Source organism: Ascaphus truei, chromosome 17 (genome assembly GCF_040206685.1).
Source record: "Ascaphus truei isolate aAscTru1 chromosome 17, aAscTru1.hap1, whole genome shotgun sequence".
Classification (NCBI taxonomy): Eukaryota; Metazoa; Chordata; class Amphibia; order Anura; family Ascaphidae; genus Ascaphus; species Ascaphus truei.
Window position 1 is genome coordinate 13409515 of NC_134499.1, and position 27158 is coordinate 13436672.

General features: G+C 45.5%; 1 protein-coding gene across 3 annotated transcripts in view; it reads right to left on the reverse strand.

The window, feature by feature from the left end:
• Positions 1-4873: 4873 nt before the first annotated feature.
• LOC142467964 (cytochrome P450 2D17-like) overlaps positions 4874-27158 on the reverse strand; it is a 28051-nt gene continuing 5766 nt past the window's right edge. The window contains exons 1-9 of one of the 3 annotated variants that reach the window (XM_075574003.1): positions 27030-27133; positions 22249-22420; positions 19983-20135; positions 15735-15895; positions 14904-15077; positions 10510-10651; positions 7914-8101; positions 6238-6379; positions 4874-6043 (exon numbers count right to left, since the gene is read on the reverse strand). In XM_075574003.1, coding sequence (XP_075430118.1) covers positions 5865-6043; positions 6238-6379; positions 7914-8101; positions 10510-10651; positions 14904-15077; positions 15735-15895; positions 19983-20135; positions 22249-22342 — 1233 coding nt within the window. In that variant the 5' untranslated portion in view covers positions 22343-22420; positions 27030-27133 and the 3' untranslated portion in view covers positions 4874-5864. Of the gene's footprint in view, positions 6044-6237; positions 6380-7913; positions 8102-10509; positions 10652-14903; positions 15078-15734; positions 15896-19982; positions 20136-22248; positions 22421-22894; positions 23062-27029; positions 27134-27158 lie in introns of those variants that run through there. The other 2 variants (XM_075574004.1, XM_075574002.1) reach the window with 2 other exon arrangements.

Here is a 27158-nt window from a genome sequence, read left to right on the forward strand (position 1 = left end):
GAGGAAGGGTAGATGGTAATATCTGTAATTGCTACAGCATGACGCTGTGTTTGTTGGCTAAGGAAAGACACCAGCTGTAATCACTCAGCAGAAGATACATTTAGGCATTAGCTGCCCATGTAGATCTTCTGAATCAGATGCTCAGATTAAATACTAGTTGTAGAGGGAGAAAGGGGGTGTCCCGGTATTAAAGGGATTGCACCCCATTTGGCCATCCCCTGACCTCGCCAGGGAGACAAGGGGTTAACTGGGCTGAGGCCCATAAATGTGATTTAACCCTTGTTATAACATGAAAATGTATATTCCCCTGTTCCCATGCTTTATTGTCATATAGTTACATAGTTACATAGTAGATGAGGTTGAAAAAAAAAAGAAACGTCCATCAAGTTCAACCTATGCTAAATTTAGACAACATATACTTTATTCTATATCTATACTTACTTATTGATCCAGAGGAAGGCAAACAAAAAACCCCATTAAGGGGAAAAATTAATTCCTTCCTGACTCCAAGAATTGGCAATCGGATTAATCCCTGGATCAACATCCTTCCCATGTATACTTATTTGGTATATCCTTGTATACCTTTCCCATCTAAAAAAGATGTCCAACCTTTTTTTGAACAAATCTATTGTATCTGCCATCACAGTCTCCATGGGTAATGAATTCCACATTTTAACTGCCCTTACTGTAAAGAACCCTTTCCTTTGTTGCTGGTGAAATTTCCTTTCCTCCAAACTTAAGGGATGGCCCCGAGTCCTTTGTACTGCCCGTGGGATGAATAGTTCTTTTGAAAGCTCCTTGTATTGTCCCTGAATATATTTGTATATAGTTATCATATCCCCTCTTAGACGCCTCTTTTCTAATGTAAATAAATCTAATTTAGCTAGCCTCTCCTCATAAGTTAGAATGTCCATCCCGTTTATTAATTTGGTGGCTCTTCTCTGCACTCTCTCTAGTTCCATAATTTCTTTTCTTATGATTGGTGCCCAAAATTGTACTCCATATTCAAGGTGTGGTCTTACTAATGCTTTGTAAAGGGGCATAATTATGTTTACTTCCCTTCCATCCATTGCCCGTTTGATGCAAGATAAGATCTTGTTTGCCTTTGCAGCTACTGCATGACATTGGGCACTATTGCTAAGCCTGCTGTCTACAAGCACTCCTAAATCCTTCTCCATCAAGGATTCCCCCAATATATCTCCATTTAATTTGTAAGTCGCCTTTTTATTCTTGCATCTCAAATGCATAACTTTACATGTATCTGTATTAAACCTCATTTGCCATTTACCTGCCCACGTTTCCAGTCTCTCCAAGTCCTTCTGAAGAGAAATTACATCCTGCTCTGATTCTATTACCTTACACAATTTAGTATCATCAGCAAAGATGAAGACTTTGCTCTCGATCCCAACCTCAAGGTCATTAATAAACAAGTTAAAAAGCAGGGGTCCCAGTACCGATCCTTGAGGTACTCCACTCACGACTTTAGCCCAACCTGAAAAAGTTCCATTTATGACAACCCTCTGTTGTCTGTCCTTTAACCAGTTTTCAATCCAGGTGCATATATTATTACTGAGTCCAAGTTTCTTTATTTTGTACACCAACCTCTTGTGTGAAACCGTATCAAAAGCCTTTGCAAAATCTAAGTAGACCACATCAACTGCATTACCCTGGTCTAAATTCCTACTTACCTCCTCAAAGAAACAAATAAGGTTAGTTTGGCAAGATCTATCCTTCATAAATCCATGCTGACTATTACTAATAATTTTGTTTTCCATTAGGTATTCCTGAATATTATCCCGTATTAAACCTTCAAGTAGTTTCCCTACTATTGAAGTCAGGCTTACAGGTCTGTAATTCCCCGTGTGTGATCTAGCTCCCTTTTTAAATATAGGCACCACATCTGCTTTACGCCAATCTTGTGGTACTGAGCCTGTGGAAATGGAGTCCTTGAATATTAAATATAATGGTTTTGCTATTACTGAGCTTAACTCCTTGAGAACTCTTGGATGTATGCCATCGGGGCCAGGTGCCTTATTTACTTTAATTTTTTCAAGTCGCTTATGAACTTCTTCCTCAGTTAACCAATTGGTCATTAATATGGAGGTTGTGGCTTCCTCCTGTGGCGCTACTATTGAACTTGATTCTTCCCTGGTAAACACAGAGGCAAATAATTTGTTTAATACCTCTGCTTTTTCCTTATCTCCAATAATCTGCCTACCCATCTCACACTGAAAGGGTCCTATATTTTCTTTTCTCATTTTTTTTTGTTATTAAGGTACTTAAATAACTTTTTAGGGTTGACCTTACTTTCTATTGCAATCCTTTTTTCATTATCCATTTTTGCCAATATCAGTGTCTGCATCACACACACACTAGGATCCATCCGGGGGTGCAAGGGTTAATAGTTCTTTAGTGATTATAGCCCTTTGTGTAATTTTACCGCCTTTTCAGGCACCATTTTGCAGGGTCCCATAGGCCGCCATTGGAGCTCCATGCGTTTCAATGGTGAATCTTGCTGTTGTGGTCCTGTTTCCTGTGAAGACCAGCAGGTGGCGTCCGAGAGGAGGAGCGGTGGTTTCCCATTGTAAGTCAATGGGCCTTTGACTTCAATGGAGATTCCTTGACGGCGCTTTCCAGGAACGAGTTGGCTGCCGTCCAAACCGCAAAGCGGATACATTATCTAAAAGAGAGCTTTGATCACTTAGCAGTCAAGTTCAACGTTAAGTGGCGTGGGAATCTACAGTTCTAGAGCACCTAGAAATAAAATTATTTTTGCCCCTAGTTCCTAGGCCTCCCCCCACTCGACCACAACCGGGTCCCCGAATCCTGGACCCCCGAGAAGGGTCGTACCGAGAGAGCGGGTCGCGCCATAGGTTCCAATGGCGGCGGCAGAAACAGCTCAAGAGATCGTCTAAGTGTAAAAAGCTGAAATCCATGAACCTGGTTCCGGAGGGTCCAGAGGGCCAGGGTTTGGGGTACCTGTAGTCACTGCTCCGGCATGGCTGCAGAACCATCCTTGACCCTCTTGGACCAACCCGATGGAGTATGGACCCCCTTGAAAGTTCGGGACTTTCCCATAGACTCCAATGGCGGCCAATTTCCATTGACCGGCTATGGCGGAAAAACCCCATAGACTTCAACGGCGGCGCTGCCCCGTTGAAAGTCTATGGCGGCGGATTCCCATAGCCGCCAACGGAGGCGGTTTGCCATTGAAAGTCTATGGCGGCGGAGCCCATTGTTTTCAATGGGGATTTAGTGAAAAACCGTGATTTAATTTACAGCTGAGACTTTTATATTAAAATGAGAAACGGTTTAAGGTGTATTTGTGTAACTCCGGTTCCGAAGGTCCCACCAGGCTGAAACTCGGACCATATGGTGTCCCAGTTCCAGCATTGAGATCTGGGCAGTTTGAACCCGCTACACCCAACGGAACCGGATATTTTAATATGTTTGTATTTTATCTTTAATACTGTGTCCCAAGGCAGAGACAGAAACCAGAGTAAATTCCTTTGGACAAAAGGAAGCATATGGTCAGAGTGGCGACCCAATGTCTAGGACTTAAGTGTTGTTCAAAGGATTTTGTCACCCTCACTGTTTACCTGAGGGCGGAGACGACTCAAACCAGAGCAGTCTGTAAGTGTCCCATTTCACACCTTACAACAAAGAGTATCCTGCCAGAAATTCCATCTGGTAGACTGGCTGGCATTCCTGCTGTAAATGTGGGGCTACAGAAATGAGACCCCAGAGTCCAAATGCGCATGGGCCAACTAGCTGGGGGGCATGTACCAAAATGTGTTCCCACGTTAAAGATTGGCTACAGGTAATTGCTGCCCAATTACCTGTACTTAATGTTAAGGATAGGGTTACAAAAGATATATAAACTGTGGTAACTCATATATCCATTGTCTTCTATACCATCTTGATTGTACCTGATTGATGGAGAATTGCTATTCAACATACACTGGCGACACACTTTATTCGAGCTCGGCTAGTCCCACGAATTCGGGTATACCCGGGTGTATTGAGGTTTGTGACTGTTTTCTGCCCGAGTGCATTGAGGTATTTTCCAGGCAGGGATTGAAGCATTTTATTCCCGCTGGCTGCAATACTGCACAGTATATATATATATACTGCATTACAATTCATGAATTTATGCCATCTGGTAGACACGCGAAGCATTGCAGCCTATTAAATCCTAATCATTATCATTTAACAGATCAGCCGCCCGTCAGCCAGGCATGAACCCAGGCTGGGAAGGCAAACGCAACGGGGCTTGTCAGAGGTGAGGAGCGGCGCATTCCAGGTATCTGCCAGGTACATACTGGGTATTTGCTCGAATAAAGTGTGTCGGTGCAGTACTTCTCATCCCCCATCCCCCAAGTAAGTGTTACCTCTTGCCTGTTACTGTACTATATTGTGTGTTCACCTATCTAAAGGAATAAATATACTTTATCATATCTAAGCCTCGTTCAGTTCAAACCCAGTTATTTGGTGTATTATTATAGCCTGCCATAAGTGACCATGACACTAGTCCAAACACAAATAACAACCCATCATTAAAGCTGCTACAGAACCAGGTAATGTATTCCTTTTTAACTTTGCAGCAGCAGTTCATGTTCCTTGATCCATTTTGACCCACCCCGGAAATCTATATACACATGACATTGGTGCTGTGCATTCCTATAGAATTCTGTGGCTTCCCAAGAGTTACACATTGTGTCTGGAGGTCCCTGAGGAGAACCACCACTGAGATGCAATAGTGTCAGACCAGCATAACCACCCGGAAACTCTAATTCGGGGCAATAGGAGCTTCTGTGCAGCAGTGTTGCATTAGTGAATAACTTCCATAGGTAGATATATAGAGATATGGATCTATAGATGTATGTATATCTTTATTTGTATAGCACCATGCATGGACCGGTCACTTTACAGCAGCAATACACATGACATAATAATATGATACATACAGTAAAGGGAATAGGCACTACAGGCACATGTTGCGGGTGTTCCAGACCTCGGAAATGCAGTTTGTCACTAAGCAAGTTCAAAAGTCCTGCTCAGAAGTGTCTCCGACAAGCGAACAAGTCCCAGGTCACAAGGAAGGTTTGAATCTCCCGCTCGGATTGGCCCTGACTCTGGCTGTGTGACTCTGGCAAGAACTCAGAACACACCGCTTAGTCATCCTACACGCTGACTCCCGGACTCACGCTGGAGCTCAGATCGGTCCCTTTACATAGTTTCCCCATCTACATAGGAAAGCATGGAAGGAGTCGTGACCAATAACACCATAGATGCTGTGTAGGGACCAATCACAACACAAGGACTTGCCTATTTTGGCCAATCCAGGCTGGGGGTGTGACTGGTCAATTAGGACAGCCCTTTGGGACATGCTAAGGGGAGAGTGGGGATTACAAACCTGCCAATCGGAATCACACCTACGGGCTGAGACCCAGCAGTGGTTCCCATGGCCGGACGGATATCGCCCGCTGAGATAGGCGCCTCGGTGTCTGGGGCGGACAATGGCTCCGCTCTTTGAACCAACGTCTCCCAGACCCGATCTCTCCCCTTCCCCTCAACCTTTTGTCTATATCATTTGAAAAATTCAGAGATTCTTTGAATTAAAGTATTTATTTTTTTTAAGTAAGCATTTCATTTGCCAAAATATGTGAGGGAAGAAACTACAAAAGTGCCTGGGTCATTGGATATTGTTCATGAGGGAATTCTCCGTCTGTGCGCTCAACTCTCACTATTCAATATGCTGGGAAGAGACGTCCTCCCCGAGTTCAAATGAATGGGACGAACCTTTTCTCCAGTCCCAGGAAGTGACTTTGCAGCATATGGAATATGGGCCGTTAACAAGGGTTTTATCTAATGTTGGCACAGAATTCGTAAGGATGGGGGCCCATCGTTACTGCAAACAGGGGGTCTTCTCGCGGGCGAGGTTGGTCATTGGGGATCTGAAGCGTGAAGCGTTGCAGGAGGGACGTGAAGAAGAGGAAGAGTTGCATTCTGACTAATTGCTCCCCCGGACACGCGCGCCGACCTGTGAAGCAGAAGAAGGCCATCTTTACTACATCGCATTCTGAATAACAAACCTCTTTTGATATGACTTATAGCGCTACCATCTCCAAGTTCTGTTCTCTTGTATACTTAAGACGTACAACTCAGTCATCAAATTATACCTTTCAATGTTAACCCTTAGCACGCTGGTGCTGTGCAGAGGTAAGAGCCTCTTACCTGCAGAGAACACCATAAACGCCTCCCGTTTCACAAACTTCCCGTCCGCGTCCAGGAAATGCTCCGGGTAAAACTGATGAGGCTTCTCCCAGACGGTCTCGTCCTTCAGCACGGAGGACAGGTTGGTGAGGACAGTGATGCCCTAGAAATTATTAATATTTATTCTCATCGTTCATAATGGGCCAAGATATTCAGCAGCACAGTACAACTTCCAATCATGACCACCGGTCAACTCCCATCGCCTCAATGCAGTTTGAGGGGGGCAGCTTCCGGCCATCAGTCACCTCCTCCAATGTTGCCGACACGAGCTGGTTAGGTACGTACAGAAGAGGGACAGATAGAGAAGGCAGGAACCGTGTTTCCACTGTCCCGAAAAAGTTACCACTTTCCAGCATTAAAGTAGCAAATCATGTTAAGGTTTTTTCCTAAATCAGTTCTGTAGTATTAGATAATATTTACTGCAGATTTTACATGTTATTATTCAACTCTTAATACTATTTTTAATTCATTTTAAAGCATCCTTTGATTTCTGTACCAGGTTTTAGCCACCTCCCCAGCACTGCAAGATCTTTGCAATACTTTCCTGTTTGTGATCATTTGTTGCTAATGTTCTCAGCAGTTTGAGCTGTAAACTGTAACAATAGATAATGTTACCTTAGTAATACAAGGATACATTGTAGCTGCTGAAGAACACTCACTGAAGGATTGATTGGACCTGAAAGGCGGCCATTATGTTAGGCACACAATCAGGATTGTTACAGATTTATAACAGTAGCACCAAACGATTGCCAGCTTAGGTAAGAATGCAGAATTACACTTTGACACATGCTTTATATATACAAATAAGAAAAAAGAAAAAGAAGGGGGGGAGTATTGCTGCTTTAAATGTTAATACTCTAAGAAAACCGGAATTTCCTGTCTTGGGAGCTGAATCAGCACAAACTGGTGCCCTGAACATTTAAATATCAATGTCTCCTTCCTTTCTCTGTCTGTAGGAGGCGCCAAGATCTGGTGTGAGAGCATGTGGCCTCACAGAAGCAGGCACTCTCTGGCGCCCCCGCTGGTGACATGGGAAGAAAGGTACCCAGATAGATACCCAGTGAGGAGGGAAGAGAGCACATGGCTCTGTAATGCTGGCTCCTCTGAGACTGCAGCCTACTACAGTGTTATTAACCGATGAACAAGTGACAGAAAGACGGAAAAAGACAGAAAGGTGCCTCCTGATGGTTACCACCACCATTTTATGTCAGGACATTTTTTTTGTTAAACCAGTATTGTCCTAAAAAATTAGTTTTTAACCCAGAAAATACGACATTTAAATTTTTTGTCAACAGTGGGCAGGAAGCTCTCATACATCTCCCACTGAGATCAACAGTTTCCGGGAACGCTACGTATCCTATCCATGTAATATTGGGTAGGAAGCTGAAAGCGATGCACCCTATGTGCTCATTTGCATGTCAATACCCAGAATCCTTGTCTGCAATATAACCACTGGATGACAAGACAAAGGGGTGAAGGAAGCAGGTATGGGAACCTGAGGAAGACATGCAGACAACCTCACGGGGTTCGCTTATCTTTGCTGGGGATCAGGATATTTCTTGGGCTGTAGAAAGTAACGGCGTTGGTACATTCTAAGAGTATATATGATATGACTTGAATTTGGTTACATTAAGTACCTTTGGGATGAAATAGCCCTGGATCTCTATGTCTCTGTAGGTCATGTGCGGAACGGAAAGGGGTACAATATCGCCATAGCGCTGAGTTTCATGGATCACCGCGTTGGTATATGGCATTTTCAGCATATCTCCCATTGTAGGTTTCCTGTCTCTTCCAATCACTCGGTCAATTTCCTCTTGGACTTTACCTGAAATAATAGATACAGCGTAGCGCGTGTGAAACAAGTTACGTTTTTACCTTGATCAGCGCTTGTTTGGAGTGTAGTAACCCATAAATGTTACACTTTATGTCTCCCATTAAAAAAACAACAGACATTTAACAAGTGCAGTTTGCCCCAAACCAGAAAGCAGATTACCAACATTATTAAAAAAAAATATTCATTACTGTTTAGGTTTGGTTTGTCTTTCTTCTTTGAACGTGCCCCAGAGCCGGCAGTAAGGTGTCCACATGGCAACCTCTGATGCCTATTCACACGCAGAGATACTACCTACGCGGCCGCGACGCGCACTCCTGCAGCCCCAGCGATCTGTGAACTTGGCTGCAGGAGATTAGCGATGCGGGGGGCGTGGCGGACGCATCACGAAGCTGGTTCGCCCTCATTGGCTGAACCAGCTCACGTGATGCTGACGTTTCATGGCACCCGCCTGAGAAGACAACATTTATTGTCTCCTCAAAACGCTGGCGCGTCATCGCGCTACTTCGCCGGCAGGCGGCTAATTACTATAGCCAATTGCCGAATTGTGCCAGATATGTAACGACGCCACCATAACCTCGGCCTAACTCCACCATGAAGCACACAGCTATTTGCCTACAGATTTTGAAGAGGTTTCGCTTTTCAATGCTGACAACTAAGCTCTGTGCATTTCTGTGCCTCTTATGTGCGCTCATTTGCATGTCATTACCCAGACTCCCTGGCTGCGGTGGAGGCACTCTATGCTAATAGATAATGGGTATAAATGAGATAGAGAAAGAACCCAATGGTAGCACTCGAGTTCGCCCTCTGGTGATGAATGAGTTAATTAAAACATAAACTTATTATTATGCAACACGTAAATAAAATAATGGGTGTTGAAACAATGAACTGAAGGTGATCAGATCTCTGTACTGATAGCCATGTAGGCTCAGGATCCAAGGTAACGGTGTGTACTCGGTGAATCCAGGTAACACACAAAACAGCAGTCCTTATAAGGATCTGTGTACAGAACGGATATTGCAGGGTGTGCTCAAGGTAAGTACTGAAACTACAGACCGTTGAAGGCAGAGTCTGCATATACCAAATGTTGACATATATGGTAAGATTTGTAGTGGCTGATACACATATCTGAGCATGTACAATGTATACCAGTATGGTACCAGTAATCAATCACAAATCAGCTTGATCCTCCTCTGTGATATATACGGTGTGCACTGCACTGTGTCAAACTGACCTAGAGTGTCCTGGTAGGGTCTGCAGTATTGGGATGTAGTGTCCTCTGGTAACCTTAGTGACAGGTATCAGAGACAGTGTACTCTGTATCACTAATATCGGGTTATCAGAGATAGTTATAGCCCTTCTCAGGGAGAGCGTGACACATAAATAAATAAATTAATCACAGTAAGGGTGGCTGTATATTGCAGAGAAGTGACCCTTGAGCTGCTGTCAGGAAGGTTCCTTTGTGGCAGCTGTATGTACCAGCGCAACCTAACCATAAGTTGCTATGGACAGGGAAACTAAATCTGGGTACTAGACCTAATAAAAAGCACTTTCCCTGTAACTAATCCTCTATAGGAGGCTCTCAGTGTCCGTCGGGGCACTTAGAAGCCTGTGTAACCAGCACGGGCAAAGTACCGCATCAACTCGCGGTGTGAGACATGACAGCTGAGATAATCAGAGCCCTGCGCGTGCACGTGGGGAGTCAGAGCCGACGCGTGCGTTTCGCGAGAGGCTTTCTCAAGGCGAAATGGTAAGTATTACTGAGGGTACCCTGCAGGTGAGCAGGTATATATCGGTCCTCCAGGATAGTGACGTCACGGTTAACCCTTGATGCGCCGAGGCAAGCGTGGAGCTGTGGTGATGTACACAGTAAGTATACCTTAATGTATGACTGCAAGTCTGGCGCAATAAAGCTGATACCGGTCTGACTGAAGTTATTTTGTATATTTGTACTTGTTGGTCAGACTCAGACAAAGTAGAGCGAGTACACACTCTCTTTGAGCCTCAAGGGCAGAAAAGTAAAGTGGTGCAATAATAACATTCATTTTTTATTTATGTGTTGCATAATAATAAAGTTTATGTTTTAATTAACCCATTCATCACCAGAGGGCGGACTCGAGTGCTACCATTGGGTTCTTTCTCTATCTCATTTATATCTGTGTTTTTACCCAAAGCACCGTTCACTATTCACTATACTTGTGGCAGTAACAGGGCCCCCCTATCGCTTTAATAGATAATGGGGAAAGGCAGAGTTGCAGACCTGTGTGAATGTTCTCACAAGGGGGATTTGTATTTGTTGGGCCTCTTATCAAAGGCCAAATCTCTCAGACAAAGCCCTGAAGATGATGGACAGTGGAGCAGAGAACAGTGACTGGTTTCAATCAGTTCCTATAGATACTTACTCTGGACATCTGGATACCGCAGCATAAACAGCAGAGCCCATCTCAGCGTGGTGGTTGAAGTTTCTGTGCCGGCTGTAAACAAGTCAAATGGTGTATAGAGAAGATTCTTCTTATTAAAACTGCTGTCTTTGTCTTCTTTTACCTTACAGATAAAGCACATAGAAACATGGGGCATTTGCTAAAGACCCCCAACTGCAAAACTGGGGCTCTGTGGTTAGGGAGTTAGTCAGACAAGCGCAGGGAGTGAGCAGAGCTGGGGAGATGGGACCGTTCCGTTTTTAATACGTTGGTCAAAATATGGATCAGAATGGCCAAGGGGGTTTGGTGGAGGTCTTCGGCCTGGAAGGTTACTTGTCTGGTAGGGCTGATTCTGAAGTTCATTGGGGTTTGGTCCCTATTTATTCATGAAGAACGGGATGCTTTGACTGGGACCAGTCTGTGAGGGTTTAAGAGAGTCCAGATTTTGCCTCTTTTTTTATGGTCAATTAAGCCATCTTTTGAAGTTATCCTCTCTACTTTGTCTTTGTTCGGGTGGTGCGACGTAAACTCTCTTTTACTCTGTGGGGAGTTTAAGGAATATCTTTAAAACCGGGGTTTTGATCTGGACTTGATTCACTCGCATTGCTTAGAGATACGGGCTGGAATTGATTCTGCTCCCTTACGGTTGGATGATCGTGTTATTAAAAGGATCGGGCGGTCGGAGACATGTAGGTTTCAGAGCTATGTTAGATTTCACGTTACTTTAGCTACTGGCATAGCTAGGATTTAAGGTTTTTTTTTTTTTTACTTTTTACAAAGTTTCCAGATTTTAAGAGAATGGATGGTTGGGGGAATCCTACATCCAGTGAGTGGAACAGCAGGTGCAAAAGAGGCCTTACAGGAACTTCTCGGGTTTGCAGGGGGACTGCTCTTATGTTTCCTGGAAGGGTTCCTCCGGAACAGGTTCAAGTGACACTGGATATATTGATGCCTCATGCAGGGAGTAACAACTTGGGGCATGTCCGGATAGTGGATCTAATGAATGGGATTTGGTGGAATTCGGTATTAGTATGGTTGGAGGTTGTCCATAGGTGTCCAGATAACAGATGCAGAAGGAAAAAAAACTAAACTGGGGAGCTGAGTATTTGGTAAGAATGATGGAGGTGTGGCCTTATGGTATAGGGATTGGTAAGAGTGATGGAAGGCGTGGCCTTATGGTATAGGGATTTAGTAAGAGTGATGGAGGTGTGGCCTTATGGTATAGGGACTTAGTAAGAGTGATGGGAGGCATGGCCTTAAGGTATAGGGACTTAGTGAGAGTGATGGGAGGCATGGCCTTATGGTATAGGGACTTAGTAAGAGTGATGGAAGGCATGGCCTTATGGTATAGGGATTTAGTAAGAGTGATGGAAGGCGTGGCATTATGGTATAGGGTTTGGTAAGAGTCATGGAAGGCGTGGCCTTATAGTATAGAGATCGGTAAGAGTGATGGGAGGTTATGCCTTATGGTATAGGGATTTGGTAAGAGTGATGGATGCGTAGCCTTATGGTATAGGGACTTAGTAAGAGTGATGGGAGGCATGGCCTTATGGTATAAGGATTTGGTAAGAGTGATGGAAGGTATGGCCTTATGGTATAGGGATTTGGTAAGAGTGATGGAAGGTATGGCCTTATGGTATAGGGATTTGGTAAGAGTGATGGGAGGCGAAGCCTTATGGTATAGGGATTGGAAAGAGGTGAGATAGATTTTTACCATAAGGTCGGAGTGCATCTGTCACGATAAAGCCATGTAAGAGTTAATGTTTGTGTGCAGTATGGTAGTCAAGGTTAACTTTCTTACTAAAATAACTTTTTATTCTGTTTCCTTTCTGCGGTGAAGGTTTTCGTCATAAAAATCTACCAGTCAATGACTTAAGTGGCGATCAAACAATTAAGGCCAGGCCTGTTGTTTACTCAGGAACTAACTGCTTACGTGTGTCATGGCAGTGAGAAGGTGCAGATACCCAGTGAGAAGGTACAGATACCCAGTGAGAAGATACAGATACCCAGTGAGAAGGTGCAGATACCCAGTGAGAAGGTGCAGATACCCAGTGACAAGGTGCAGATACCCAGTGAGAAGGTGCAGATACCCAGTGAGAAGGTTCAGATACCCAGTGACAAGGTACAGATACCCAGTGACAAGGTTCAGATACCCAATGAGAAGGTACAAATACCCAGTGAGAAGGTACAGATAGCCAAATGAGATAGCTTCAATGGCCGTCATACACATATTCCTTACATATCAGACACACGGGTGACTGGAGGAACACTATTGCTTCCATTACAGATTAACATTAATGAAGACAATTCATCTTCGGTACAATTCTTATTAAAGACATGTATAAATTAGTGAACTGCCAATGTTCACTCTCAAGGTGACAGATGGGACAGTCCCAGGTGGTACCTATGCATTTGTCAGATTTTTCTGGGTGCAATGATGTTTAGTATACTGGACACCTAACAAGCTCCTATTGAACCCCCAAAATAACCACAACATATATATTAGCATATGAGTGTCACAGAGGAGTGCTACTGAGCATGGCAATATATATTTAAAACCAGAGACAGAACATAAAACACAGACAGAGCTCAGTTTTAGCACATCCAGTGAAACTCATACACGGTACAGTGCCTAAATATATATGTATAAATATATATTAAGTAAAATGGTCTTTTAGTTTAACATTTTTGGCCTCCTTTTTTGGCCTCCTACTTAATTGAAGCTCACCCCCTCCCACATTTAAATGGTTAAGGGCTCACTCCATAGCATCTTCCACACAGGGGAACTTGTTTGCTTGCAGGATGGTTGTGACAACTCTAATACAGAGTGCTTTTCCTGGTAATGTACAGGTTAATAAAGGCTTCAATCACACTTAGAACTTTGCAACTAATATTGACAGATTTACTATAAATCATTCTTCCTGTTATCACACAGGTTATTAAGAATTTATATTAGTGTTAGGGACCCCTGAAATTGTGGTCTGCCGTGCAGTTGGCTCAGGGGCTTACAACAATTTTGGCCAAAAATGTTAAACTAAAAGACCATTTTACTTAATAGATATTTATACATATATATTTAGGCACTGTACCGTGTATGAGTTTCACTGGATGTGCTAAAACTGAGCTCTGTCTGTGTTTAATCTCTGGTTGCAATGATGTTTACCATTAATCTGCAAACTACCGGGACGTAGTTATTAAGTATTGTATACTACCCAAATCAATTGGAGATGTAAGAATTCTCCTCTTTCACCTGTGTAGTCATAAAACTGTCTGTAGCAGAGAGACGGTGACAGAACACACCCACACCAGCCTGTCACGCCACCTGGAGTCTGTCACAGGTGAAAGAGTTGTGTGGTATAAGAATGTGTGTGTGAATGTCAATTGGCCCATCTACTTCCATGGGGAGTAATGTGTGTGGATCTCACATCTTCTACCTCAGAACCCCTTGAGGAACCTATGACATGACATTCACCCGCAATGTATAGGTTTTCTGTTTTACTCCTTTTTACTCCTTCTGTATGTCATTGTGTAATCCTTTTCTGTAACCAGCACTGTACTCCTTTTTCTATTAGAAATGAGGACCAATGATTCCTTTGCCCTTAAATTAATCCTGGTGGTGGTGGCAGCGTAACTGTGGAGTAAAGTGACAGTTTTGGGGGTATGAATTCATAGTGTCCCGCAAGGAGGTGACTGAGCGGCCAGTTACTGTATTGTTATCCCCTTTCTCACTTACACGCGTGCATACGAGTAAGCATGTATGTGACCGCATCTCTTAGAGACTGCTCCGGATATTTTAACTCATGTTTGGTGGAAGAGCATCGAATGAGCTTCATGGCTAGTGGGGTCAGGGTCAAATAGCCTTGGCTTTGGGGCAGGATGGACTGGTCAACTGGGTCCATTCTGTGAAGATGTCTGGATGTTTACAGTCTTTATTGAGTTCTCGGGTCTGGGCCAGGGATGCTGGGCCTATGGGTGTCCTCCCAGGGTGTTACGTTTGGGAATCGGTGTGGCTCACTGAGCCCGGACCAGTGACCCGGGAAAAGCTGGAGTTGACAATAGGGAGGGATTGTAAACTGGCCAGGTCAATCATCCTATTATTGTATCAATTTAATATAAACTGGGGGCCATTTTACCCACAATACAGCGTTTGGTGTGTTCTGTTTTAGGGGAGGGGTTGTACCCAAACTAAGGGCTGACATCAAGGGATCAAGAGGGAAAGCTAAAAGGGCAGGGACAGTGGCGTAGCTAGACATGCGCGGGCCCCCGGGATATAGCTTTGCCCCTGGGCAGGGATACATTGAGTAGTGCGAGCAGAGCCGCTGCCTCCCGTTTAGACACATTCACATGAATGGGACGTCTCTATATCACGTTCTCACCTTCTCCATCTCCAGCAGGAAGGCGTCTATTAAATCCCTCGTGCAGTTCGGATCCCAGGTTCTCTGATGCTCCGAGATAATCTCTTGTAGATACTCCAGCATATGAATCTGAGTTTTCAAAAGCATCTGAGGCAGCCCAGGCACGCGACATAACAAAGGAACCGCATTGACGACCTAAACATACACAGCGCATGTTATTCATTACCAAACGGAGAGATGTTAAAGCTGAATTACGGGTCACCTTCAAATGAGAAAAGGTTGGATATTTATGTGTAAAGAATGCCTAATACGTCGCTGTATTTCCCCTTACAGCCTAATTTGGGGAACACAATGCTTTGTATTAAATAAGCAGTTTCCCTGCATGTTTTTTTTAAATTATAAAATGCTATAAAGAGCTGTACAGTAAGATGTCTCTTTTCCGTCTCTCATTTTTGCCCCTGAATTTGAAATGGCGTTTAAAAAAAAAAAAACTGAAACTCAAGCGCAGAATCAAGGTAACGCTGTGCGATATCATTGGGGTTTGAAGAGCGTCATCAGAAAGGCTCCAGATAAGACAGTTTGGGGCAGACTTATGAAGTGCGGGTACCAGTTAATGCATCCGATCATTAATGCGCATCAATGAGAGTTAACGCCAGATGTGGCGCACTACCCCATACTGAATCTGCCTCTTTGTCTGATAAGACCGTATGTGCTGTCTGTTGGGGTCGAGCCATGTGGACACTCTACTGAAGGCTTTGGGGCCTGTTTCAATACAAATTACATCAAAATAACCCATCTCATGACATGGAGTAGTTAGGTTGGAAATACTGACGTTATGTTGTTCGTCCGCACCTGTACGAAAAACCCAGACTCCGCTTTCAAGGTCTCTTCAAAAAGATGCAGCAGTCTGTGGAACTTGTCATCGTCATATTCAAATCGGTTGCCAAACACGATGGAGCAAATTAAATTTGCGACAGCGTTATTTACAATCAAATGTGGGTTAAAGGGACGCCCTGTGATAACAGCAACAACAAAAAAGGACACAATATATCAGATATTACCCAGCTCAAGCATGGCCCAAACTCTGAGCCGCCGTACATGTACAGTAATAACTCTACAAAGTGAATTAAATGACTTTGAATTTAAAATCAAAGATAATAAAAATAAGAAATGTAGGGAGGGATAGGTCGTGCAGAATCTGGTAACCCTGTTAATTACAACAAAAGACAGGGGTGCCCAATGCTACATCAAATTGACAAAACATATATGGTAATAAGTGTAAAGTTTAAATACTTCAATAATAATAGTAATAACTTGTTTTTTTAGTTGAACACTTTGGCCAAAGCGTCGTAAGCCTGCATAACAAACGTCAAAGTATAACCAAAAATGCAGGTCCTACACTACACTGTGAACCCTTCCTGTTACCTCTGTATGAGGGGAAGCAACTGCAGTGAGTTGTCCATTCAGCAAATTGCCAGAACCTCCCAAGTTAAAAAGGTGGAGAGGGGTGAGCTCTGGGGGGAGGTGCCACCTACCTCCATTTGACTCTTACCAGTCAGAATTGATTAACACACACATATTCCCAGGTAGCACCCCTGTCTGTTGTTGTATACATTTGCCCCGCTCAGTAGCACTCATTTTGGCATAAATATATATTCATGATGTGGTGGGTGTAGGAGTTGGAGCTACCTGAGAATATGTGTGTGTTAACCCTGTTAATTACACTACTTCAGAGTGTGACTCCTCAGGTGGGGATGCGGATAAAAGCAATTCAAATGTGTCTCTGTCGAGAATTTTTTTATTCCGAGGACACCCATCATATGAGAACATGGAGAAACACTGCAATAGTGTGTTACCCAAGGAACATAAACATGCTAAAAATGAACTGAGCAATTTAATATACCATTAAGGAAAGATAACATTGTGTATACCTGTACATCAAACTAATAAAACATCTGAGTGCTGTCGCACTCCAAATAAAACTTTGCTCCGCCGTGGAAAAAAATGGAATCCTACTCACCAGAGGTGGCTAGGACATACGCCAATAAATGTTTGGTCTTGTGAGCTGTTCCACACTGCTCGCCGTGGGGTGCAACACGCCAGTGCCTCGAGGAGATCCACTTTCCGTGCTCCGAGTCAGATACTTCCAGAGTCTCACCGATCGGCTCTTCTGCTGACGTCACCGCTAGTGTCCACTGCTACGGTGTCCCTGCTACGCCAAAATTGTCCAACGCATTTCGAAACTCCTAATTGTGGGTTTCTTCGTCAGGGATGGATACCAAGTGGGTATGTGCTTCTATATATACCCGAGCAAAATATATATATATTAGAGATTGTTCACCATGTAATTCCCTACCTATTGAGGTGGGTTTAATTATTCTGCCCCTCTACAGATGGATAACTAATGATTAAAGTCTGATCTATTTATAAATGCCCGGCCATTGTCAGCAGGACGACTAAATATTTAAATATTTAGGTATTTAAACATTCAAGTAGTTTATGTTTGAAATCTTTTGTCGTGAATATAATGCATGTACCATTCAATCCATGAATTTCATGATATTTAAGAATATAGCGGTCTTAATGGCCGGTGGCCAATGATCCATTTGGACTAATTGCTCGATTTGAAAGTTCTGGGTATATATAGAAGCACATACCAACTTAGTATCCATCCCTGACGAAAAAACCCACAATTAAGAGTTTCGAAACGCGTTGGACAATTTTGGCGTAGCAGTGGACACTAGCGGTGACGTCAGCAGAAGAGCCGGTTGGTGAGACTGTGGAAGTATCTGACTCGGAGCACAGAAGGTGGATCTCCTCGAGGCACTGGCATGTTGCACCCCACGGCGAGCGGTGTCGAACAGCACACAAGACCAAACGTTTATTGGCGTATGTCCCAGTCACCTCTGGTGAGTAGGATTCCAGTTTTTCCCCACGGCGGAGCAAAGTTTATTTGGAGTGCGACAGTTTGATGTACAGGTTTACACAATGTTATCTTTCCTTAATGGTATATTAAATTGCTCAGTTCATTTTGATCATGTTTATGTTCCTTGGGAAACGCACTATTGCAGTGTTTCTCCATGTTTTGTCTCCCCTCTCTTGAGGTATTCATCTAAAAGGAACAGGACATTATCTACAGCCCAATTGTATCTCATAGGCCATTTCCTCTCCCCAGCGCCACAAGAGGTTAATTACTCTCATAGCCATCCCTGGTTCTGAGATAACCAGAGTAACTTTTTGGGCAGCTACAAGGACTCTTTTTCGGACTCTTAAAAACAGGTTTATCTATCATTGTCATTTATTCATTATTGTCACTTATTATTTATTTTAGGTTGTCACGCGAGCGCTACATTGCACTTAATTTTCACTTGTCAGTCCACATGTAGCTACTTTCTTTAACTTTGTGAAATTAGCTATTTTTAAGTTGTTTCCTGTTGTCTGCCCTCGAGCCACATGTGGCATATCATTTAGAAATAAAGGACTCAAGCCCCCACCTCAGCAACTGGTATCCGTCTGGGGACATAGAAATTCGAGGGGTTACACAGTTACATAGTAGATGCGGTTAACAAAAGACATATGTCCATCAAGTTCAACCTATGCTAAATTTAGACAAACAAAAAAACCACTGTGTCATATCATCCAATGATATCTCATAAGGGGAAAATAAATTCCTTCCTGACTCCAAGAATTGGCAATCAGATTACTCACTGGATCAACATCCTTCCCATGTTTACTTATTTGGTATATTCCTGTATACATTTCATTTCTGAAAAGATGTCCAACCTTTTTTTGAACATAACTATTGTATCTGCCATCACAGTCTCCATGGGTAATGAATTCCACATTGTAACTGCCCTTACTGTAAAGAACCCTCTCTTTTGTTGCTGGTGAAATCTCCTTTCCCCAACCTTAAGAGATGGCCCCTGAGGCCTTTGTACTGTCTTTGGGATGAATAGTTCTTTTGAATGCTCTTATATTGTCCCTGAATATATTTGTATATAGTTATTATAGTCCCTCTTAGACGACTCTTTTCAAACGCAAAAAAATCTAATTTCGCTAGCCTCTCCTCATAAATCAGATCATCCATTCCTATTATTAATTTGGTGGCTCTTCTCTGCACTTTTTCAAGTGCCATAAATAATTTTCTGTGGAGTGGTGCCCAAAACTGTACTCCATATTCAAGGTGTGCTCTTACGAATGTTTTAAAGAGGGGTATTATTGTGTTTACTTCCCTTCCATCCATTCCCCGTTTAATGCAAGATAAGATTGTTTGCCTTTGCAGCTACTGCATCACACTGGGAACTATTTCTAAGTCTGCTGTTTACAAGCACACCTAAATCCTTCACCCAATTTATCCAAATATAATTTGTAAGTTGCCTGTTTATTCTTTCCAAAATGCATAACCTTACTTTTGCAGAGTACATGCAACCACACGAGGGTTTCTGCAATGGCTTATTTATTGAGCCTCAAAAATATGGCACACAAAAATAAAACAGCTTCTTTTCAGCATAAGGAACAAACAGAAAATAAGTCCTGAGCAGAGCTTGGCCCTTTTCCCAACAAGGGCTCTTCAGAGTCCAGAGAATCAGTTTAGCAAAACAGTATAATGAAGACAGAACGTATAGCAGTAGTTCTCCCTCAGCATTTCATTATATCTCCCTGGGTCAGACAGGATGCATGTGTGTGCAGCCTGGGGTTTTTAAAGCTCCTTGATGAGGCAGCTGGGACCAGACTAATTGACAAGACCTTCCCAGCTGAATGTTAACCCGGTCACTGCTGCACTGCAGACCTAAACATAGGTCTGCCAGGCATAGGGCTGGTGACGTTTATTCACCCTGTCACACTTACATTTATCTGTATTAAACCTTATCTGCCATTTACCTGCCCAAGTTTCCAGTCTCTTCTGGAGAGAAATTACACCCTGCTCTGATTCTACCACCTTACACAATTTAGTGTAATTTAGCAATGATGGAGACTTTGCTCTCTATGCCAACCTCAAAGTCAATAATAAACACGTTAAACCCATTCGCTGATAGCTCATGGGCACTGCCCCGCACTGCCGAGCGTTATCACCCAGTGACCTGGCGTTGGTTTGGTTACCTTGCTCAGACTGGAGAGCAGAGCACAGATACCCGGCTTCCTCGATCACTTTCTCCTCCAGCGATTTCTTTCCCATCCCGAAGTTCCTCAGTGTAGACAGGGAGAATCTTCTCTGCTCCTTCCAGCCTCTGCCATAATGTGCCATTACGACACCTGTGGACATGGAAAATAGTGACTCGTCTTGTGTTAGAGGAGCGGTTCTGCCTGCTGGCCTTTATTTCTTTCAGCCTACCTGAACCTGCGCTCTAATCCGTGGTCCTCCCTATGTCTGAGGACCCCCCCCAGTTCCTGAGATACGTGTCATTTCTTATATTGACACGGGAAAAGGTACAAATATGGGGATTGAATATGAAGATTACAAATTCCACAAACAGACAAATCTTTTTGAAGAGAGTTTGAAAGCGGAGTCTGGATTTTTGCCACAGGTTGGGAGGAGCAAGGCGCCAAAGCCTGCAGTAAAGTGTTCACAAGGCAAATGTGCCTGCTTACTCTCACATGCACCACCCAATCATGTAGCACTTTTCCCATTAAAAATGTTGACTTGTTTAGTCACAAACCTCACTGATTTCAGTCACTAGAGGTTGAAAGCTCCCAGGGGCACATTTACATTCTCTTTGCAACCCCTAAGGGTACAAGATTTCCTGCACTGCTCTGAGTTGTGATCCTGTAGGACCCAAACTCGCATTACCAGTAACCAAGACCTGTAAGAGTCACCAAATTCCACTCTAGTTTTCATTTAATACTAGAATAACTATGTCTTTCCCTCACCTTCTCTCTCCCACAACATCTCTCCCCTCCTTCACTCACTCTCTCTTCTCTCACTCTTTCTTCTCTCTCCACCCGCATCTCTCCATCTCTCTCTCCCCTTAGTCTTTGCCCAACACATCTCTCTCTATTAATACATTTCTTCACGTGTCAACAGATACATACAGATATACAAGACCCCCTGATATAGATATACAGTATAGAGATAGATAGGATAGATATAGATAGCTAGGATAGATATAGATAGCTAGGATAGATGTAGCCATGTCTGGTTTTGGATACCAGTCTGCCCTCCCGGTCATGCAAGCCCTGGTAACAGTGCAGGCAGTGACAGGAACAATCCTGGGTTTTCCCAACAGAAGCAGCTCCCTTGAGTGACAGGGGAGGAGGTGGGAATAGGTCTGTATTCTGCCCAATCCTAGGCTCAGACCTGGTACCTTCTTCCCTTGTACTTAAGGGGCTGCACTACTAAATTTAGTCAGTGCCTCTACCCAATTGAGAGAGGCTGGTCTCACCACAACAAGTGTGCGGGACTCTGTCACTTTATATTCCCTCCCCTAGGGGAGTGGAAGTGAGATCATATAACCCAATTCCATCAGGGGGTTGGGGAAGAGTAAGGGCAGCTGGAAGGGCCTCAAGCCCCAGAACTGACCCAGGGACCATCCAGAGGGGGCCTGCAAGAGATGGAGGCGCTGTCACCGTGAGGCTGCAGTCCCAGTCAGCACCGTAGCATGCGCGTCCGGGGGGGGGCGGCGCATGCACAGCGCTTCACCGCAGATCGCGGTCTTGGGAGAGATTGTGACGGGAGGGGGAGTGGTGGGGTTTTGCAGGGGCGTGGCTATGACCTCACTGGGCTGGTTCGCCATCATCGGCTGAGTCGCCGGCGAGTTCCAAATACATTTTTCTGTATTTGAGAGAACTCGTCGTAGTGCGCGGCTGCACCTTCCGCGCGGAGGTAGAGACTGGGACCGGACTGACTGGGGGGCGGTGCTTGTGCGCTTTAGAACGCACTGGGACCGCAGCCTGAGAAATAATAAGTTACTACCCCAGAAGCCTGTCCTGTTCAACCACACTGGCAGAGACTCAGCTCTACTGTAAGCCAGCAGGTATGCACCACCACACCACACATGGTAACGTGATCTCCCAGAGGGTGGGGGAAACTCCGCTACATATAGTCTGTGAGGATCCCTAGAGATACAATTCACCGGTACAGCACAAGAGATAATCCAAAAAAATGGTTTATTGGGTCCAAAACACACACACACACACACACACACACGACACGAACAGGTTTTCCAGGGTCCCCGGCTGAGATGTCGAGCATGAGGGGGAAAGAGGTATGTGGGACATAATTTTGGACCCTGACTTGTGGCTCATTCCATCAGCGAGTAAAGTGAGCCAGTTGGAAGTCGGGCCCGGGAGTACTGAAGCTGTTCCCCACGTGTCGGCAGCCCTGGCTAGAGCCTATTATACAGGGGGATGTGTGAGTCGATCGCCTTACCTTTTGAATTCCCAGAGAGCCCAATAGCTTCAAAGATGGGAAAACAGGGCCGGTCCGCTGTGTCCTCAGACTGGTTGATCAGAACTTCTTTCATGACCTCAAACCCGTTCAACACCACTACATTATGCCAACAGAACTGAAGGCTGAACACATCCCCGTACTGTTTGGTTATCTGTGAACGGAAAGAGCAATTTATCCATTAAACTGGCATTTTCACGTAGGCCCGAAAGGAACTAATGCCAGTGTCGTGCCAGGTTTTACAGGTGTAACACCTTCCCCCCCCCCCCCAATCGCAGATAGGGACCATGTGGGGGAAATCTACACTTGTGTTACTGGGTGTGGTGCGTTACCTGATAGGCTCACAGAAGGCCTGAACCTCCGCCACTGGGAGCCTGGAGTTACCTGATTCGTCGAACACAGCGCCTCCACCTGTAAGGGTTCCCACCAGAGGGGGATGGTCCTCTTACAGGTACCACAATAATAAAACATGCACACAGTGTATGCTAACAACTGTTTACTATTGCTACTAATAATAACTTTGGTACCTGTACCACACAGAATAATGCGTATACACACACACATGGACGTGCCCCGGGTGCACACATCAACATAGGTATTCCCCAAAGTACCTTATGTCCAAACCCACCCACGTGTGTTGGAGATAGCGCTATCCCTTGACGTGTTGGTGCACTACGTATAGATACCTGCCCGAGGCTCCAGCCCGCGGGTGCCGCTATACACTGAAGTGGATCCGCCTGATCCGACGAGACGTCCTCCTACGCGTGGGGTGAATTCCAGCGTGGATAATATCACCACGGCTCCGCACCGTCTGTACCTTGACGGGGATCCGTCTGCAGCCGGCAGGCCGCAGTCACTGCTTGGCGTGGCCTCCGAGAAGATAGTCTCTATGTAACTCTGGGGGGGTCTGAGCCCAGACCCAGTAATCAAGCTGTGCGCCACTGAGTGGCTCCTTAACTTAACTCAACCCAAACAGCTAAAGGGGCAGAACTCCTCACGTAGGGCCTGTCCCTGAAGCAACCACAAACTGGGGCAATGGTAATAGTTATCTGGGGCCTCTGGGGTTAACTAGGCCTAGTGCCAGGGACAAGTGCTCCCTGACTACACACACCCTAACTCACCCAGCTCCCAGCTCCAACTCACACTCTTCAAAAAACTGTCTTAACTGTCATCTCTCACAGCTTCACTGGTTGCCTAGCAACATGTAACTGCAGCCTCTCTTAACTGTCCCTATTCAAAACTGCCAGCGCACCCTTGCACTGAAAAGGCCTTAATTGCAAATGCAGCCGCCCTATTGACTAAGCCGCAGCATGTGACAATCCCCTGAGGGATACCAAGGCTATACACTCCCCCTGATAAAATCCCAACGGCCTCGCTTGGGTAGCAGACATATAACAGAGAGTTATATAATGAAAAATGCATTGCATAGGATACACAACAAATCACGTTGATACCTGAGGCCAGCTGAGTCTCATAGTGGGGTACCCCTGACTGATTGAGTGATTGACTCTTGGGAGTCTTTTGGAGATCAGGATCGAGTACTACAGTCTCTAATCCCAAACCATCTCCTCCCCCTGGTAGAAGGAATAGTAAGGGGTCTTGGTGCCAGACATTTACCCGGCCATCCGCGACGTGGACGAGGTGGGCCAGGAGGTCTTGCCCTTTGCCTCGGTCCACCACATGGTGAATGAAGCGCTCCAGCGTGCGTATGAAGGAGGCGAAAATTTCCAGAGCGGTCACAGCACAGTCTTTGTTCACTTCAACAATCTCTTCAGTGGTGACATCTTCTGGGGACATCACAATATCTACATGCAGGTCCATGTCTTGAGACGAGAAGGATTGAAGGTTCCTCTTATAGGAGTAAGTGCCGCGCATAGCCGCTGTACTGGATACCTTGATGGGGTCAAATCAGTTCTCTGGTCTGCAGAGATCTTCTAGGGGAGACACCTCCACCAGGACGCGATGACGGGGTGAGCCCATCGCCCGGGTGACCCTACCATTGGAGCCACCATGCCCCACGATCACCGGGGAGCTCACACCCGACACCCCTGGGGCAGTCAACTCACCCCTGTCGTCGTTGGCAGGTAGTGATCCCAACCCTGGGACCGATGGTACCATCGTTGAAGGCCGGACAGGCCGTGGCAGGGCCCACGGGCCCACGGGCCCACAGCAAAGTTCGCAGTAGGTGAGTCAATCAGCCCATTGTCCTCAGCGTCACTTGAGTGGTCCACCGGCAGGCGCATCACCACGGCTGTTTGGATACTGTTGTCAGTAGAAGAGAATGGGGGTAGGGACGCCTTACCCTTCGTTGGTTCGAACATCTGTGGTTCCTTCATTGGAACCGAATCTGGAACCGATTCTGGAGTTGAGTCTGGAACCGCTGTTAGGCGCACGGGCCCTCCAAAACCTCCGCTCTTGAGGTAGGTAGATTGGCAGCATTGACCGGCCCAGTAGAGGGGTCTGTCGCATCTTTCTCTGCGGTTTCCATGGGCTGCAGCAGCATGGGTTGCAGGAACTGTGCTCCGCAGCAAGCACTCTTGGGTCCCCAAGTCAGTTCTCCATCTGGAAAATCACATTTGCTGCAGAAACATCGTACGCACCCCTGCCTGTCCGCTTTTGCCACCAGAAGTTCTACTGGTAGGTGATAAGGGTCAAAGTCCATACCGCCATACTTATTCGACTCCTTTTGTAAGCACGGGCACAAAAGATAGGGTGCTTTCACTCCTTTTACTCGCCAACCTCTGTATAACTGAGGGTGCAGTTCGCTGCATCCTGTTTCTCCCTGCCGGGGAACAGAAGTGGTGGACTGAGACTCACTTACGTCACGGGGGTGGAGCTCTGGTTATCGCGCCACCCGGGCTGGTTACTGTAACGCATTGTGGTGCAGCTTGGCCGCCATTAGCACGTGCGCTCTCCTGACTTGGCAGGAGACGCCATTTTAGGTTGGACTCATGATTAGCCTCCCCAGATGAGGGAGCCAAAGAAACTGCTAGGTAAGGGTAGATAATTGGGCACCCATTGGTCGGACCCTCGGGCAGAGTTAGGAATTGGGGACCGTCTTCCTCGCTTATGGCATGGCCTACCTTTAGTATCATGGCACTCCATTGATGGAGGAAATCATACTTTCGCCCTATGACCCATGCTTGCGCCAGTCCAGGGAGTTTGCGAACATGCTCCTGGATGTCTGACGCGAATGCGTGAGCAGGAACTCCGCCCACAACTACAAGGCAGTTTGGGGTCGGGCTAAGCTTTGTGGCCCATGCGTGGACTTCATGCCTTGAGGGCACCCACATAGTGGAAAATTAAATTGGACAAATTTGGATGAAAAATAGGACAGGGCACCCCAGGTCTGAAATCTCAGCAGCGCCTCCAAAATGTAACACATTTCCCCCCCCCCCCCCCCCAATCGCAGATAGCAGATAGATAGGGACCATGTGGGGGAAATCTACACTTGTGTTACTGGGTGTGGTGCATTACCTGATAGGCTCAACGAAGGCTTACTACTTTTGCTACTAATAATATCTTCGGTACCTGTACCACACAGAATAAGGCATATAGCCATACACATGGACGTGCACCGGGTGCACCCATCAAAATAGGTATTCCCCAAAGTACCTTATGTCCAAACCCACCCATGTGTGTTGGAGATAGCGCTATCCCTTGACCTGTTGGTGCACTACTTATAGATACCTGCCCGGGACTCCAGCCCGCGGGTGCTGCTATACACTGAAGTGGATCCGCCTGATCCGACGAGACGTCCTCCTACGCGTGGGGTGAATTCCAGCGTGGATAATATCACCATGGCTCCGCACCGACTGTACCTTGACGGGGATCCGTCTGCAGGCAGCAGGCCTCAGACACTGCTTGGCATGGCCTCCGAGAAGATAGCCTCTATATAACTCTGGGGGGTCTTTGCCCAGACCCAGTAATCAGGCTGCTTGCCACTGAGTGGCTCCTTAACTTAACTAAACCCAAACAGCTAAAGGGGCAGAACTCCTCACGTAGGGCCTGTCCCTGAAGCAACCACAAACTGGGGCAATGGTAATACTTATCTGGGGCCTCTGAGGTTAACTCGGCTTAGTGCCAGGGGCTACTGGTCCCTGCACACACACCCTAACTCACCCAGCTCCCAGCTCCAACTCACACTATTCAAAAACACACTTAACTGTCATCTCTCACAGCTTCACTGGTTGCCTAGCAACATGTAACTGCAGCGTCTGTCCCTATTCAAAACTGTCAGCGCAGGCTCCCTTGCACTGAAAAGGCCTTAATTGCAAATGCAGCCGCCCTATTGACTAAGCCGCAGCATGTGACAATCCCCTGAGGGATGCCGGGGCTTTACAGGTAAGAACTTCAGTCCTTTGTGGCCAATTAAATGTTTTATACAACTTATCTGTGTAATTATCTTCCTAAGGCTCCGGCCACGCTGCCGCTGACCATGCGGTGCTTGGCGAGTTTACTTCTCGCAATTTAAATTTTGACGTCCCCGCTCACGCTCGTGCACACATGCTCACCCACGTTTGGCGCTTACATAAACAAAAAAAGTGACTTTGAACCGCACTCAGCTTGCCTGCAAAGCAAGTGTGTCACTGTCACATTGGTCCCAGGAGGGATTTCCCTTTTACAAATAGGTTGATTGACAAGAACAAGTTTAAATATACTGTTAAAATGTCAATGTTTCGGGGTAATACAAAGCTTTAGAGGGGTTTGCCATCTTTATCTAATCTCTTTTGTTGCCAGGTACAAGTAACCCGGCTTCTTACCCGGCTCTAACGGAGATCACATCAAAGTGACTATAAACATTGGCTCAGTCTCTGAGGCCTTAGCAGGGTGCTGGGTGGGTGCAGGCTGAGTGTGGGTGTAACTACGTATATACATTGGCAGGGCTCAGT